This window comes from Oncorhynchus masou, chromosome 8, assembly GCF_036934945.1.
Source record: "Oncorhynchus masou masou isolate Uvic2021 chromosome 8, UVic_Omas_1.1, whole genome shotgun sequence".
NCBI classification, from domain to species: Eukaryota; Metazoa; Chordata; class Actinopteri; order Salmoniformes; family Salmonidae; genus Oncorhynchus; species Oncorhynchus masou.
The window spans coordinates 27,019,507-27,038,248 of NC_088219.1; the positions used below are offsets into that span (position 1 = coordinate 27,019,507).

At 41.5% G+C, this 18,742-nt stretch overlaps 1 protein-coding gene and 1 long non-coding RNA gene across 3 annotated transcripts in view; one reads left to right on the forward strand and one right to left on the reverse strand.

The window, feature by feature from the left end:
* The window catches only part of LOC135544454 (regulator of G-protein signaling 3-like), a 208,560-nt gene that overhangs the window by 100,542 nt on the left and 89,276 nt on the right, over positions 1-18,742 (reverse strand). Inside the window, 1 exon segment of the mRNA XM_064972068.1 lies at positions 4,174-4,308. Coding sequence (XP_064828140.1) covers positions 4,174-4,308 — 135 coding nt within the window.
* LOC135544455 (uncharacterized) overlaps positions 1-18,742 on the forward strand; it is a 57,492-nt gene that overhangs the window by 26,950 nt on the left and 11,800 nt on the right. Inside the window, exon 4 of one of the 2 annotated variants that reach the window (XR_010456338.1) lies at positions 7,681-7,922. The exons of the other annotated variant lie outside the window; for it this stretch is intronic. This is a non-coding gene — a long non-coding RNA (uncharacterized LOC135544455). Of the gene's footprint in view, positions 1-7,680; positions 7,923-18,742 lie in introns of those variants that run through there. 2 annotated transcript variants of the gene reach the window in all.

Here is an 18,742-nt window from a genome sequence, read left to right on the forward strand (position 1 = left end):
TTGGAGTAGTGCACCTCCATCACAACATCCAAGCAAACCCAAAGAGCTTGGTGACTTACAAGCCACATGGGAGTACTCCATAGTCATATGAAGATCTACATAGCAGCTGATAAGCATGATAAGCGTGTGTGTGATGGTGCCGACAGCAACATCTTACAAATTACAACCCGACTTTGCTAAGTGTAGCTTTACTTTTTTGTGCAGAAAGTTCCTGCTATTATCACTTATGACCGCCAAGCACTTCTGGACATCAGTTCGACAGTTACTAACCTCGATTTTGACTTCTCAGCTCAGCTGTTTCGTTGTTCATATCGGACCCCATTTCTTGATTCGATGGGCTACCAAAACACTGCAAGCTTAGACGCAACAGACAATCCGGCATCCTGTTGAGACTGAGACGAAGAGAAAATCGTCCGGCAGGCCCCTCGGTTCTATTGGCAAATGTCCAGTCACTCGAAATAAGATGGATGAGCTTTGTTCGAGAGTCTGCTATCAAAGAGACTTGAAAAGCTGCAATATTATATGCCTTGCAGTGACGTGGCTGGATGACTCTATATATGTATTACAACAGTGGTTTCTCCATGCAGCGACACGATCGTAAGAAGGCACTCTCGTGCAAGTCCAAAGGGGGAGGGTTCTGAAGAAAATCTCAAGCTTTTGCTCACCTGATATAGAATACCTCATAGTAAGCTGCAGACCCTTTTATCCACATAGAGAGTTCTCATCAATAATTATCATGGATGTCTTCCTCCAAAAGCCAACACCAATTTGGCACTCAACAAACTATATGGGGCCATAAACAAACAAGAAACAACTCACCCAGAGGCAGTGGTTCTGGTGCGCGAAGACTTTAACGCAAGGAGACTTAAAACCATTCTACCTCACTTCTACCAACATGTCTCCTGCGCCACTAGGGGCACTAAAACTCTAGTCCACTTTTACTCTACCCTCAGAAACCCATACAAGGCCCTGCCTCATCTTCCCTTCTCACCACAACTCTATTCTCCTGCTTCCTATTTACAAACAACAAATGCTCAAACAGGCAGTACCAGTGTGTGGTCTGATGAAACAGACGTGAGCCTGCTTAGTAGAAACTGGGATATGTTCCGGCATTCATTTGATGGCATTGAGGACTTTACAACAGTCACAGGCTTTATCAATAAGTGCATAGACGACCTCATCCCCAAAGTGACTATACAAACGTATCCAAACCAAAAACATGCATAAAACTATTCTTTATTTATTTATTCCTTGTTCTCCCCAATTTCATGGTATCCAATTGATAGTGACAGTCTTGTCTCATCGCTGCAGCTCCCATATGGACACGGGAGAGGCGAAGGTCGAGAGCTGTGCGTCCACCAAAACACAACCCAACCAAGCCAAGCCGCACTGCTTCTTGACAGAATGCCCGCTTAACCTGGAAGCCAGCCACACCAAAGTCTCGGAGGAAACACCATACACCTGGCGACCATGTCAGCATGCATGCGACCAGCCCGCCACAGGAGTCGCTGGAGAGCAAAGGGACAAGGACATTCCTGCCAGCCCTCCCCTAACCTAGACGATGCTGGGTTAATTGTGCGCTCCCAGTCGTGGCCGGCTGTGACAGAGGCTGGACTCAAACCAGGATTTCTAATGGCCCAGCTAGCACTGCGATGTAGTGCCTTAGACCACTGCACCACTCGGGAGGCCCTGTGTAAAACTATTAAACAGGTTAACACTCAAAATAACAGGGAGTGATCTCAAAGCAGGCGCAGACATTTTCAATCTCTCCTTGTCCCATTCTGTAAACCTAACATGTTTCAAGATTACCACCACTGTCCCTGTTCTCAACAACTGGAAGGTAACCTGCCTAAATGACTAGAGGCCCTGTACCACTCAAATGTCTAATCACACCCCTGAGTCAATACTTTGTAGAAGCACCTTTGGCAGCAATGACAGTTGTAAGTCTCTGAGATCTTTCCACACCTGGAATGTGCAACATTTGCCTATTGTTATTTTCTAAATTAGTCCAGCTCTGTCAATTTGGCTGTTGCTAAATCATTTTCAGGTTTTGCGATAGTGTAAATGTTCAAATAGATTTAAGTCAAAACTGTAACTCGGCCCCTCAGGACATTCACTGTCATCTTGGTAAGCAACTCCAGTGTAGATTTGGCCTTGTGTTTTAGGTTATTGTCCTGCTGAAAGGTTAATTATTCTCCCAGTGCTTGGTGGAAAGCAGATGAAACCAGGTTTTCTTCTAGGATTTTGCCTCTGCTTAGCTCTATTCCTTTTCAATCCTGAGAACTCGCCAGTCCTTAATGATTACAAGCATACCCATAACATGATGCAGCCATCAGTATGCTTGAAAATATGAATGGTACTCAATAATGTGTTGTATTGGATTTGTCACAAACATAACACTTTGTATTCAGGACTAAAAGGTAATTACAGTGCTATGTTTTTTGCACTATGACTATATGCCTTGTTACAAACCAGATACAAGTTTTAGAACAACAGCGTCTGGTAAGACAAGGGGCGGCGGACTATGTATTTCGTAAATAACAGCTGGTGCACAATATCTAAGGAAGTCTCGAGGTTTTGCTCGCCTGAGGTAGAGTATCTCATGATAAGCTGTAGACCATACTACCTACCTAGAGAGTTTTCATCTGCATTTTTCTGTATTTTTCATAGCTGTCTACTGACCACCACAGACGGATGCTGGCACTAAGACAACACTGAATGAGCTATATTCCGCCATAAGCTAACAGGAAAACGCTCACCAAGAGGCGGCGCTCCAAGTAGCCAAGGACTTTAATGCAGGGAAGAAAAACACACACAGAGACGCATACAAAGCTCTCCCTCAACCTCCATTTGGCAAATCTGACCATAATTCTATCCTTCTGGTTCATGCTTACAAGCAAAAATTAAAGCAGGAAGCACCAGTGACTTGATCAATAAAAAAGTGGTCAGATGAAGCAGATGCTAATCTACAGGACTTTATTGGTAACACAGACTGGAATATGTTCCGGGATTCCTCCAATGGCATTGAGGAGTACACCACATCCTTCACTGGCTTTATCAATAAGTGCATCGATGATGTCGTCCCCACAGTGACTGTACGTACATTCCCCAACCAGAAGCCATGGACTACAGACAACATCCAAACAAGCTAGAAATATGGGACCAAATACTTATTATTGTTTTAGTTAATACACATAATACACATATAAGTGAATTTGTCCCAATACTTTTGGTACACTAAAATGGACTAAAAGAAAAAGAAAGAGAAACGCACACCTATAAAGACGAGGTGCTGGCTAGCGGAGTAGAAACTTGAAAATAAAAATAAAAGAGAGCCGCACACTCTTGGAGCTCAGATGCAAAAATGTAATACCAACGTTTCGACAGCCAAGCTGTCTTCATCAGGGTATAACACTAAAATGGACTGACAGAGCTCCAGAGTTCCAACTTTTGGTCCACTAAAATGGGGACTATGTACAGAAAGTGCTTTCATTTCTAAACTGCTCACCCGATATGGATGAAAATACCCTAAAATTCAAGTTGACAATCTGCACTTTAATCTTGTAGTTAATATATCATTTAAAATCCAAAGTGCAGAAGTAGAGAACCAAAACAACAAAACACGTACTGTTTCAATAATTGTGGAGCTCACTGTTTACACACTAAATACATACACTACACTGACACTCTCACACAAAACCCACACACATTAAGATACAGTACATACCGATGCAACACAAACACATGCACACACACACCTTGTACACACCTCACAACTCTGCACATTGATCTGGTACTGGTACCTCCTGTACATAGCTCCATTCTTGTGTATTTTATTACTATTTTGTTTTTATATTTGTGTTTTTTTACTCTGCATCGTTGGGAAGAGCTTGTAAGCAAGCATTTCATGGTAAAGTCTCCATCCGTTGTGTTCGGTGCATGTTACAAATACTATTTTATTTTATTTGGATTTGATATTTTTTTGAAATGGATACAGCAGCAGACTGCATTGGAGAAGCACAGTCACACACTGTGCACTGATTGGCTCTGACCATATGTATAGTACAAGCCATGTGCTTCAGCAATGATCCGGTGAGTGAACTGGAGCAGGGATGATTGTGATCACAAATGAGCCAATAAGTGGCAGGATGAGGGTGTGTGTGTGACTCCTACCTGGTCAGCAGGAGGGGAGAACGGCGCACTCCTCTGGAGCTGGAGCTGCTTTTCAATGTTGTCCTTCAGACACTGACACACACGTCGCTTCTGGTCAGCCGAGTAAGCTTCCAGACTGAGCAAGCAGTCACACTTCTGCACAGCCAGAGAGAGACATGGAGAAAGAGAGACAGAGAGAGAGAGAGAGAGAGAGATAGCAGAGAGAGAGAGAGAGAGGGAGAGAGAGTGAGAGATAGCAGAGAGAGAGAGAGAGAGAGAGAGGGAGAGAGAGTGAGAGATAGCAGAGAGAGAGAGAGAGAGAGCGAGAGATAGCAGAGAGAGAGAGAGAGAGGGAGAGAGAGCGAGAGATAGCAGAGAGAGAGAGAGAGAGAGAGAGAGAGAGAGAGTGAGAGATAGCAGAGAGAGAGAGAGAGAGAGAGAGTGGGGGACAGAGAAAGGATGAGGGGTTGTTATTCTCCTTTCATGCAATACTTAATTCTACTCTTTGTCGCAGATTTGACAGTTTAGTTGAGAAAAAGGCTTATTTGTAAATGTGTCTCCATGGTGGCAGGACCTCTGATTTAGGAGGGAGAGGGAGGGCAAGAGAGAAACGAGAGAAAACATGAAAGCAAATTAATTATAGAATTAATGAATGATGGCAAATGGGAGTGGGGAACAGCAAGAGAGTTTTGGAGAGGTATCCTGCTTAATGGTTTCCTCACCCATGGAGAGATGGCAGCAAAAGGCTGTGTGTGTGTGTCTGTGTCTGTGTCTCTGTGTGTGTATGTGTGTCTGTGTGTGTGTGTGTGTGTGTGTGTGTGTGTGTGTGTGTGTGTGTGTGTGTGTATGTGTGTGTGTGTGTGTGTGTGTGTGTGTGTGTGTGTGTGTGTGTGTGTGTGTGTGTGTGTGTGTGTGTGTGTGTGTGTGTGTATGTGTGTGTCTGTCAGTGTGTGCATGCGTGCATGCGTGTGTGTGTGTGTGTGTGCAGGTGTGGACATGTGTATATGTGTGCGTGCGTGTGTGTTATATCCACTTAGTCACAGAGAACTACGCTGACCCACTGGTACAGTCCAGGGCAGTGCTGAGCAGCCTTGGAGAGCAGAGAGTGCTTTGAAAGAGGATAAGAACTAAGAAAGGAACTTAGCAAGCCAGAAGTGGCATCCTGTACTGCTGCTGAGTAGTAACAAACAGTAATAGTGCTTTTGACTATTGTGCTTTAAATATTAACAACCCCGTGGTGTGATATATGACCATTGTGACTTGGAGCCAGACTTAGATCATGTGATTTGCTCACTTTAAGTGAAACAGATCTCCGGTCAAACTGATTAAAAGACTTCAAGTTGGGTGCCCCCCAAAGAAAGAACATAAATCAATCCATCGCTTTTATTAATGTTCTGGAGGCTAGAATTGACTGTCCCGTAGTTCACTGCAAGTCAACAGGGATATCGACGTGTCAAGTCTGTTCAAAGGAGAAGCTCAGAAAACATTAGAGGGAGAGACTAATGGGAATTTTACGCATATTTGCAATGGATGTGATTTCTTGCTAATGCTGCAGGGATGGAGCTATTGATGGAGTCAATGGGCTGAATGAAAATTACAATCAGACTGAGGAAACATCTTAAAAAAAGACCTCTGTGGTTCAAGGTTAACATTTATGCTGGTGTGTTTAAGTGGTGTGTGTATGTGTACAGTATATAAACTAGGTAAACTCATAACCTCTTCTATTAACTACAGTGGATCTGTACAAAGACATGTTGTAGGGGACACACTCTTGGCACTGCCTGTGGCCATGAATAGTGGCAATGCATTGTGAGTTTTTCTGTGAAACACTTGAAATCATTCCAAAACACCACACACACACACACACACACACACACACACACACACACACACACACACACACACACACACACACACACACACACACACACACACTATTCCGAGAATACTGAACATACAACCACAAACTGTTGTTTACGCAGTCTACTCAGAACCTCTATGAGAGGAAGAAAAACATTTCTGTCCAGCTTGACAGAGAACCAAACTCTCCCAGATGGATGCCTGGCTCAGGTAAGATCATTTCAGTCATATTCATTCCCTGAAGTGAACACAACATAAAATACTAAACATTGACACTGAGCTGTTTATTTTCTCCATTCACTCTATCTGCTTTCTTCTCTCTAATGTTTCTGCTTTGTGCCAAGACGTCGTCGACAGCGTGGGTTATTTTGGGAGTTGTTTCCATTTTCTGGATGTCCTCAGAGATCTAAACGGAATCCTGAACGATTTTCTTGGAGCTAACGCTGTCCTTGTCTGCGACGCATCTTGATGCTCGCTAGCTCGCTTCCATGTCACGACATCTGTTGTTAAGCGGTCCTTGTGGGAAAGCCTTGCTTTTCTTGTGGGAAAGCCTTTGTTTTCAGGACTTTTTCATTGTCCGATATAGTAATGCAGCCTGATGTTTTCGGAACTACAGGAAGATGTTTTGTTCACTGTCAAAGCCAGACTCCCCTGACATTGCGAGATTTGTTTAACCTTTTACTGCAGCAGGCTAAGTCAGGGTCACAGTGTTTCTTGGTAGTCTTAAACAAATCTACTTTGAAACCAAAGTACACACCTCACACACATGGTTATGAGCTTAAAAAAAGAAGACATAGAGAGTTGAAATGTATTCAATTTTGAGTTTGCATTACAATATTACACTTTATATAATTCATAAAAATGAAATTATGAAAATAGTGAATAATGTTCCACCCATGAGGCCACCAGGTAATTTGACAGCAGGAAAGGGTTTTACGTTTTTCCAAAAGTCCAAAATCATTTGTGTAGAGCTTTTACAAAACATGTGTCACAAAGTGTCTTTAAAACATTCAATCTCGGACTCCTGCAATGGAAAATGACCATAAAATGAAGATTCCAGACTGAGTGAAAAGACAACAACTTGGACAGAACCTGATCTTCTGTCCACGAACTTAGAATCCCTGGAGAATGACAACAGATTCATCAAGTTCACACAGATTCCAGAGTATCCAGTCAGTAGGGACCTCCATGTTAAGGTCATGTTGCTCCTCCATAAGTGCATCTGGTAACTGCCCTGAGGCTCCCCTCCTGAGACCCCTGGCCAGGGTTACAAATGCTTGTCACTGTAGTGGTATCAGCGGCGTAACACAGTTGCGCGAGGCCCTCCTCCATGTTGCCAGGCAGAGTGTGCAGTTTTATAGCTAATTTTCTGCTATTCTACACATTTTGCAATGGCACCTTGAGGTCTCCTAGGCTGAGCTCTCCTGTACGTTTTGTAAATATTTCATATTTTTTTATTTGTTTTTGATTGAATGTTTTCCTTTTCATTTTGACACTGAACAGCAAAATAAGTTAGACAAAAGATGGGGTAACCTATGTGTTTCCTGCCTCTCCTGCTGGCGAATCAGCTCTTTCAACATAGCTAGATATCAATGCTAGCAAGCTATCTAGTTAGCTAGTGTGTTTTGATTTGAATACACCAGCCTATTTTTGGTTGTTTTTCTACAGTCTCCGGAACAATGAGAAGGACTGCAATGGATGGTGAGCTGGCAGTGATGAATTCATTGCTCAGTCTGAAGATTCCTCTGAAGTCTTGCGCAGGCTGACATCATTGAGTGAGTGCGAACTTAACAACAACCCCCCCCCCCCCCAAGCTACGTGGATCCCTCTCAACTGTAACCCCATTGAAACACCCAAAACATTCTCGCTGACAATTGTCATCGTCCTGACCTGCTTTCTCTTATGTAGCTACATATACAGTGGGGCAAAAAAGTATTTAGTCAGCCACCAATTGTGCAAGTTCTCCCACTTAAAAAGATGAGAGAGACCTGTAATTTTCATCATAGGTACACCTCATTTGACCTCTGTCATTGCCAACAAAGTGTATATAACAAAGTATTGAGATAAACTTTTGTTATTGACCAAATACTTATTTTCCACAATAATTTGCAAATAAATTCATTAAAAATCCTCCAATGTGATTTTCTGGATTCTTTTTCTAATTTTGTCTGTCATAGTTTAAATGTGCCTATGATGAAAATTACAGGCCTCTCTCATCTTTTTAAGTGGGAGAACTTGCACAATTGGTGGCTGACTAAATACTTTTTTCCCCCACTGTATATATGATCTTATTTTTCTTATTTTTCTTTTCAAGCGCTTTGAGATTCTTTCTGTAATGAAAAGCGCTATAGAAGCTGAATTAAATCATTTTTATTGTGAGAACGTTCATATGCTATCTGTTCAATCGACCTATGTCGACCTTCCGTATCTGCGGTGGAAGGTGGCCGAGCTACAGCGGTGTTTGGCAGAAAACATCTGTAGTGAGGGAGCTTTCTTATATCTCCTAGATATAGGACAGACACTTCAAAAACATATTCCTTATTATTTTGTTTTGTTGCAAATAAGCATAATTCTCATATAAACTCAAATACATACAACCCCCCAGAGTGACGCCTTTAGACATTAATATTAATTATCCTACACTATATTTGTCAAACATGATTGGCGTTATGTACAGTACCTTCGGAAATTATTCAGACCCCTTGATGTTTCCACATTTTGTTACTTTACAGCCTTACCCTAAAATTGATTAAATCAAAAACAAATCCTCAGCAATCTACACACAATACACCATAATAACAAAGTGAAAACTGTTTTTGAAATGTTTGCAAATAAAAAACAGAAATACCTTATTTACATAAGTATTCAGACCCTTTAATATGAGACACAACATTGAGGTCAGGTGCATCCTGTTTCCATTGATCATCCTTCAGATGTTTCTACAACTTGACTGGAGTCCACCTGTGGTAAATTAAATGGAGTCCACCTGTGGTAAATTAAATTGATTTGACATGATTTGAAAGGCACACACCCATCTATATAATGTCCCACAGTTGACAGTGCATGTCAGAGCAAATACCATGCCATGAGTTTGAAGAAATTGTCCATAGAGCTTCGCGACAGGATTGTGTCAAGGCACAGATCTGGGGAAGGGTACCAAAAAATGTCTGCAGCATTGAAGGTCCCCAAAAACACAGTGATCTCCATCAATCTTAAATGGAATAAGTTTGGAACCACCAAGACTATTCCTAGAGCAAAGAGGTGACCAAGAACCCGATAGTCACTCTCACAGAGCTTTAGAATTCCTCTGTGGTGATGGGAAAACCTTCTAGAGGGACAACCATCTCTGTAGCATTCCACCAATCAGGTCTTTATGGTAGAGTGGCCAGACGGAAGCCACTCCTCGGTTAAAGGCACATGACAGCCCACTTGGAGTTTTCTAAAAAGGCACCTAAAGGACTCTCAGACCATTAGAAACAAGATTCTCTGTTCTGATGAAACCAATTTGGCCTAAATTCCAAGCATCACGTCTGGAGGAAACCTGGCACCATCCCGACAGTGAAACATGGTGGTAGCAGCATCATGCTGTGGGGATGTTTTTCAGTGGCAGGGACTGGGAGAATAGTCAGGAAAAGATGAATGGAGCAAAGTACAGAGAGATCCTTGAAGAAAACCTGCTCCAGAGTGCTCAGGACCTCAGACTGGAGCAAAGGTTCACCTGTCAACAGGACAACAACCCTAAGCACACAGCCAAGACAACGTAGGAGTGGCTTCGGGACAAGTTTCTGAATGTCCTTGAGTGGCCCAGCCAGAGCCCAGACTTGAACCCGATCAAACATCTCTGGAGAGACCTGAAAATAGCTGTGCCGCAACGCTCCCCATCCAACCTGACAGAGCTTAAGAGAATATGTAGAGAAGTATGGGAGAATCTCCACAAATACAGGTGTGCCAAGCTTGTAGACTCGAGGCTGTAAGCACTGCCAAAGGGGCTTCAACAAAGTACTGATTAAATGGACTGAATACTTACAGTACCCGTCAAAAGTTTGGACATACCTACTCATTCAAGGGTTTTTCTTTATTTTGACATTTTATACATTGTAGAATAATATTGAAGACTTCAAAACTATGAAAAAACACATATGGAATCATGTATATAGTGTTGGATTCGACATTTTGAACATTGAGATATTAAATAAATTATAGAGAAGAAGCATATAATACTAGGAGTGAAAGAGACTTGGTTTTATGTCAGAAGTTAATGGTTCTCTGTAGAAAGCCAGATGGCGTTGGAATGTGTTGGGGGATGGGAGGAGAGCACCGTGTTGATACAGGAAAGACAGATTGACATCTGTGGATTAGGTGAGTTCAGGAGGTGAGGTCAGATCCCCTGAAGGGAGTAATAAGGGTTCAGTATCCTGTTACTATTTTCCTGTAGAACCATAAGATGTAGAACCATAAGATGTAAGGATTGGAGAGAAGGAGGTGTGTCTTAAGGGATATATGTATCTGAGTTGGGAGAAATGTTGGGTTGTCTGATTTACAGCTGTACAGAACCTTTGGGAAGAATTAAACTTGGTTAAAGCTTATCTAGTGTCTGTGAGTTATTTACTATAAAAAATAAGAACCTAACAAAGTGACCAAAAAAGTGTTAATCAAATCGAAATATCTCTTGAAGGCCAAATAGCCTTGCCCCTAAAATCACAAATTTCCTTTCCCTGCTTCTGACATACTGTACATGCTTCTGCAAAACAAAACTGAATTGCTGTCCAGATAGTAAGTGTACATAAACGTCCATCCAACCTGTTAGGCAGATCTAGCTATTTGCCCGACTCTCGCCAAGTATTTTAACTCCTATACCTCTACCTAAATGTCCATTTGCACGCACACACCCACCATCAAGTGATAAGAGCAAACAAGACAGAATTAAATGAATGGCCACTGGCCTGCCTTGGAGTGGCTAAAAAAACACACAGCATTTCCCTTTAATCAGATTGATTAAATTGCTGCCTGGTTGGAGCCTTCCCCCTCATCTGGAAGATAAGTCTTGAGCGGATCTTTGGCCTCCTGTCCACACTACTCACCTTAGTTTGCACTACGCCAGCACACAGTGTGTACTATACAGGGATAAACAATAGATTCTAAATATACAATGCTCTGGAGAACCTTTTACAATAGGGAGATGCATTGCAGAGATGGCACCCCTATCAGCCTGCCAGAGGGCATGGCAGTCTAGCATGCCAACGAGAGAGGAAACGCAGGTCACTGTGTAAATGCTGATAACAAGCAAATGTCTCCTTAGTGCTGCAAATCTGCTGTTCATTGTGATTTAAGCAAAGCAATGGCACCATTCAAAAGGGTTAATGGCTTTGCAATAAGGGGTTGAATTGTGATAAATTGCTGAAGGTGGACGTGTTCCCATTAGTCCTCTCCTAGTGTGACTGATGCACACTAATGATTAGCGCTTTTCTGACTCGCCCATGATAATTGTAAGTATATGCGTTCTGTGCGCCGGAGTACATTGAAGATCAGTTCTGCTTCTCCCTTGGCACGACTTCCTAGGATTTCCCAGTAAGCTTGACGTCTGTAAATGAACACAAAACCTTAGTTTGTAAAGGCAACGCCCCTCATTTGACTGCCAATGATACATACTTGGCAGGTGAGACAGAAGAGCACTAATCACTACACTTTTAGAAAAAATGGTGCTCTATAAAAAAAGAAAGGGGGATACCTTGTAAGTTGTAAAACTGAATGCATTCAACTGAAATGTGTCTTCCCAACCCCTCTGAATCAGTGGTCTGGGGGGCTGCCTTAATCGACATCCACAGTGCACGGGGAACAGTGGGTTAACTGCCTTGCTCAGTGGCATAACAACAGATTTTTTCCTTTTTAGCTTGGCGATTCGATCCAGCAACCTTTTGGTCACTGGCCCAACACTCCTACCCGCCAGGCTCCCTGCCACCCCTATCTAGAACCAAAAAAGGGTTCTTTGGGCTGTCCGCATAGGAGAACCATTTGAAGAACCCCTTTTGGGTTCCATGTAGAACCTTTTCCACATAGGGTTCTACATGGAAGCCAACACAGTTCTACCTGGAACCAAAAAAGGTTCTAGCTGGAACTAGAAATGGTGCCCCTATGGCGACAGCTGCAGAACCCTTTTGGAATCATTCTTGTGTCCACCGGTCAAACTAGATTCTATAGACACTGAGTGTTCAAAGCTCCTCTTTTCATGACATAGACTGACCAGGTGAATCCAGGTAAAAGCTAGGATCCGTTATTGATGTCAACCTGTTAAATCCATTTCAACCAGTGTAGATGAAGGGGAGGAGACAGGTTAAGTAAGGATTATTAAGCCTTGAGACAATTGAGACATGGATTGTGTATGTGTGCCATTCAGAGGGTGAATGGGCAAGACAAATGATTTGAGTGCCTTTCAACGAAGTGTGGTAGTAGGTGCCAGGTGCACCAGTTTGAGTGTGTCAAGAACTGCAACACTGCTGGGGTTTTCAAGTTTCCAGTTTCAAGAAGGGTCCACCACCCAAAGAACATCCAGCCAACTTGACACAACTGTGAGAAGCATTGGAGTCAACATGGGAGTCAACATGGGCCAACATCCATGTGGAACTCCTTGTAGAGTCTATGGCCCGTCAAATTGAGGCTATTCTGAGGGCAAAAATATCCCATCACAACTAAAAATGGCTGCTCAACAACCAATCAGAGGTCAGCTTTAAGAAACACTAACGTTATCTCCATCCATGTGTCATCAGGTGTCACGCTCCTCAGAGCTTCGGTGCCCGTTTACGTGTCTTTATTCCGTATTACTGGAAAATAATCTACATTCAACACTAGGTTGAAGAGTGTTGAATATGGCATCCTGAGCTTAGGGCTGCTGTCTCTTCCACATCTCTGTGCAGATATTTTCTGGCCCAAGGGCTTTACTGTACTGAGGGCTTTGATTTTCTTTTTCAGCTCTGTTATTGTCATGGGTATATCGAATGGATTTCATTGGTCTTTAAATGTTGTAATTTATCAACTAATTTTGCCTGAGTCTCGGTTCATTTCTGGCCTTCTGTATTTTCATACAGCTTTTCAAAGTATTTTTTGAAAATGTTGCCATTTCGAATGGAATGTTCTTATTATTATGTGAGGTATGAAGCTTGCACCAAAGTTCCAAAAACATGTTTAGGTTTATTGCCTCTTAAATTTTTTCAACCTCATTAGACATGTAGACAGCTTTTTGTTTTGATCTTGTAGTAACTTTTTATATTGTTTTAGGGCCAGGTAATATTTGATATATCGAACCTGGTCTGTGGAGTTTGTTTTTGGTTTGACAGTTTTCCTGGCAGTAATACATTCACTGCCAAACCATTTCTCTTTGGGCACTTTGTTTGTATATGATTATGTTACCAGTTTGTACAATATAATTTATATGTTGCAAAATTGTTTTCTTTCCGAAAGCAAAATGTTACCTGCTGAAAGCAGTTCAGCATGTTATCAATGTATTTGCTGTTTAATGCTGTCTCATGTGCTGTGTACTGATATTTTTCCATTTGTAAATGGGAGATTGAATAGGTATGGTTCCTGGTTTGGGATTGTAGTTGACTCCATATTTCCTTTAAGATAAAGGGTGATGTGGCAGTGGTATGACAGGGCTAGTTGTGGCATGAATGTAAAGGCATTAACACGTTCAAATGGAATGAAGGTTATAGAGTAATCCACCACACTGTCTCCTAGCACAGAGCTGTTCCATATACAGTATACACTCCCACACAAAACCCACACACATTCACACACACTACAAATGCACACACACCTCTAACACACACACACACCGACACAACACAAACACACATACAGTACCTTCAGAAAGTATTCATACCCCTTGATTTATCCATACATTTTGTAGTGTTACAGCCTGGATTAAAAAGTTGTCAAATTGGTTATTGATCATTGCTAGACAACTAGACAATCATTTCCAGGTTTAGCCATAGATTTTCAAGTAAATTTAAGTCAAAACTCTATGTCGGCCACTCAGGAACATTCACTGTCTTCTTGGTAAGCAACTCTAGTGTGTATTTGGCCTTGTGTTTTAGGTTATTGTTCTGCTGGTGAATTCATCTCCCAGTAACTGGTGGAAAGTAGACCAGCTTTCCTCTAGAATTTGGCCTGTGCTTAGCTCTATTCTGTTTATTTTTTATTCTGAAAAACTCCCCAGTCCTTAATGATTACAAGCATACCCATAACATGATGCAGCTACCACTATGCTTGAAAATATGGAGAGTTGTACTCAGTAATGTGTTGTACTGGATTTGCCCCAAACATAACACTTTGTATTCAGGACAAAAAGTTAATTGATGTGCAATTTATTTGCAGCATTACTTTAGTGTATGTTTTGGAATATTTTATATTCTGTACAGGTTTCCTTCTTTCCCTCTGTCAATTATGTTAGTATTGTGGAGTATCTACAATGTTTTCCATCCTCAGTTTTCTCTATCAAAGCCATTAAATTATGGAATGGTTTAAAGTCACAATTGGCCTCATGGTGAAATCCCTCAGTGGTTTCCTTCCTCTCCGGCAACTGAGTTAGAATGGATGCTTGTATATTTGTAGTTACTGGGTTTATTGATACACCATCCAAAGTGCAATTTATAACTTCACCATACTCAACAGGATATTCAATGTCTGCTTTTTCAATTTTTACCAATTGTGAGGCATTGGAAAACAACTTCTCGACTGAGGGACCTTACAAATAATTGTATGTAATTGTGTGTGGGGTACAGAGATGTGGTATTCATTCAAAAATAATGTCAAACACTATTATTGCACACAGAGTCAATCCATGCAACTTCTTAAGCAAATTTGTACTCCTGAACTTATGTGTGCTTGCCATAATAAAGGGGTTGAATACTTATTGACTCAAAGACACTGCAGTTTTTAATTTTTAATTAATTTGTAGAAAATAAAAAAATAAACATAATTCCACTTTGACATTATGGGATATTGTGTGTAGGCCAGTGACAAACGAATCTAAAATTACTCCATTGTAAATTCAGGCTCTAACACAACAAAATGTGGAAAAAGTCAAGGGGTGTGAATACTTTCTGAAGGAACTATACACACACGCACACACTCAAATACTTTTCTGCTGCTACTCTGTTCTTTATTTTTGCTCTTAACATTATCTATCCTGATGCCTAGTCACTTTACAGTACCTTGACTTCATTCTACCTTAAATATCTCGTACCTCTACACATTGATCTGTGTATACAGTAGCTCCATTCGTGTGTATTTTATTAAATTCCTCTTGTCTTTACAATTGATTTGAATGATTATTTTTAAACTCTGCATTGTTGGGAAAAACCTGTAAGCAAACATTTCACAGCAAAGTCTCCAGCAGTTTTGTTCGGCGCATGTGACATAAAATTGTATTTGATATGTGAATCTGCCATGAGAGTCACCTCCTACCATTAACAATATAAACTGTAGATTTAGACCTTTTGCGTTCTCCCCATTTTGTAAACCACACAACCATAACTCTTTCTCTGAATAGGGATTTTTGGATTAAGGAGATGTCTTTCAAAATAGATTGGTGTTTCCCTCTGTGTCTATATAGTCCACCTCAACGGCAGTCCTGGCCACCAGATAGAAGCACAGAGCCCAGGGATTGAAAATGTAGTACATATAGCTGAATATTCTGAAATCCTTCTTCTATACTGTATGGGGCATTTGGAGTGGCATATAAAATGGCACACAGGTATACTATATGTCCTGACTGGCACTCAATATTTCATATCTCTCTCTCTCTCTCTCTCTCTCTCTCTCTCTCTCTCTCTCTCTCTCTCTCTCTCTCTCTCTCTCTCTCTCTCTCTCTCTCTCTCTCTCTCTCTCTCTCATACACACTGTTCATTAAGATTACATCTGATGAGGAGGCTAGAAATGGCTGACCTTGATCTCGAGCATCTGCAGAAGTTGGTCTCTAAGGTAACCACTCTTATAGAATCAAGGTGAAACTAGTTTGGGTGCTTATCCCCTTCAAAATTGAGCCCTTATCAGCTTTGGGAAAGCATACAGTACATTAGATTCCAACACATGATCAAATGACTCAAAAAATATGTATATATATATATTTTTTACATTTCAGACTAAACCAAAAGTTGTTTATTTTTGGAAACAAACAAACAACAGAGCGATATAGATTCCTTCTCATCAAATTATAATTCTCACAGTCTTTTATGTATTTTTGTTTTGGTTCCAAAAGGGGATGTTTGGTCTGGGGGTCAAACCAGGGGGCTCAAAATCTGGTCTGGGGCTCAAAATCTGCTCCTTTGATGCAGAGAGCTGTCTGGCACAAAGAGGAGAAGGGGGAAGCTGTAACCCAAGATGGCAAGCGGAGTATGGGCAAATGGGTGTGTCGAAAGGAAAGTAGTAAGCGTGTGGAAAGGAGTGGGTGTGTCGAAAGGAAATGTGTGGGTGTGTGGAAAGGAATGGGTGTGTCGAAAGAGCTTTACTATAGGTTAGTTAGAAGCGTTTTTATTTTACCATGCAACTACCGTACATTGAGCTACTGTACCATACCGTGAGAGTTTGGACTCCTCTTTTGAAGCCTGCTGTTTATGCCCTACCCATTGAGTAGTAACCTGTATAGGGTGATTAGGAAACACCTCAGGTCGGCATGCACGTCGATAAAACACCTGTGTACTGATTGCCGGCTTATCGACTCATTGTGCAGCTCAATCAGCTCCGCAAAACGGTCTTGAGTGGCAACAAATCTGCCCAATTAGCTGATTCACTTGACATACACCCACTCCTTTCGACACACCGACTAACCAATACTCTGGTGGCCATATTGGGCTGCAGCTACCCATACTTAGTGTCCTGGGGACTGTAAAGTTCTAACTGCGCAAAGCATAGTTCTGAGATATTGAGCATCAAAGTTTTCACATCCCAGATCACAGAACTGTTTTGTAGTGAATTCTCCTTTCATAACCCATTAAGGTCCTCACCTGAAAGGTTCCTAAATTGCAGAGTATCAAAATCTGTTTTTATGAGGGGAGAGGGGGGTGCAATCACAGATAGAACCTTATGGCTCTGAAATGTCAATTTGGGTTCAGGTCTGTATTTGTTCAGGCTTGTGATTGGATAGCAGGGAGAACCGTATAGTGCCATATTCAACTGGGTTTATGCAGATAGAACTTTCTACATTTTTCCACTTAAAATTAGCTTTTTCAAAAATCTAACTTCACAGACATATGAAGAATCATCTAAACATCAATTAATTATATATGACTAACTCATTTTTGACAAACATTTCTGATAGAACCTTATAGTCCCAAGGTTTCGAATTGACAATGAGAGACAGTACTGGAGCCCTAGGCCGATGAAGGCCTCCAGAGTATGACTGGCCTTCACACCTCAAGATATGCAACACTTCAAGATATGTAGAATTTCTGAACAATTCCCTCAAAGAGCTTAACTACAGCAAACTATCACCGCTGTTTTAATCTCAAACACTGTAATTCTGCTTTAGTAAGTGAAGGAAAAGTTGGACAGGACCACCCAAACTCACAACAGTACTTTAGCACCATGTCACAACATCCCAAGAACGTACTATAAACGTCCCATTCTTGGGATGTTGTGTCATGGTGCTCTGGAGGTTTTTGTCAACTTCCCATTTTGTTCCAGGAATGTCCCCCAGGATGTTTTTCAGGACGTTCTTGGGACATTGTGTCCAGAGGACCGTTGTGTCCGAGAACATACTAAAAATGTCTTTGGGGATGTCTCCGGAACAAACCATCCTTGGGAATGTCCCTGGAACAAAATGAGAAAGTGAAAAAAACCTCCAGAGGACAATGACACAAAATGTCAATGTCCAAAAACGTCCTCGGGGACCTCCTGGTAAATTACAAGGAACTAGACAAAGTCCCACAGAGAACCTTCCCTTGGGACCATCCACTTGACTATCATTGAATGTCCCATGGATCATATCCAATCAAAACCAAATAGGAATCATTTTGTAACGTTCCCTGATGGACTATACTGAACGTCCTGCTATGATCCTGAGCGTCATTTTATAATGTTCCTAAAACGTTCTCAGAACATCAGTGGGATAATGTCTCGTAGAAACCCTTAAAGGGACCTAATAGGAATGCCCCCTAATGTCTTTAGGACGTCGCCTGTTTGCTGGGTGAAACCAGGCAATAAATATTTTCTCTCTTGTTCTCAAGAGAGCAACAATGTAAGGGTGGGATATGATTTAAAACAGTGTATAGAAAAGTGATAATCAAATCAATACAACGGCCCTGTCCTTGTTACGAAATACAAATTAAGTATAGTTTATCCTTCAGAAATATTACTCTGAAGTAATTTATCTCAAACTCACCCCTTCCCAAGCCATGTAATAAACACTGTACTGCAATTTTTCAGCATTGAGAAAAAAGGGACAATTGAGGTGAGACAGGTGATCAAATAAACCCCATAGTCTGCACTAAAACACTTCGACCATAGGATCCCAAGAGGGCTGCAGTTAAGTTGATCTAAGAGCCTAGATCTGCGGAGGCTATCGAGGCCATAGATCTCAATGCAATCATCCCACTGAGAGTGAAGTCTTTAAGTCATTACATGCAGATGTATGGGCGCTGCCAGAGCTGCCGAATTTATCTCTCCCAGAATATTAAAAGTGTGATAAAGCCACACAGTTCATCAGTCTCAGCCCAAGTAAAGTCTCAGAGAGGGT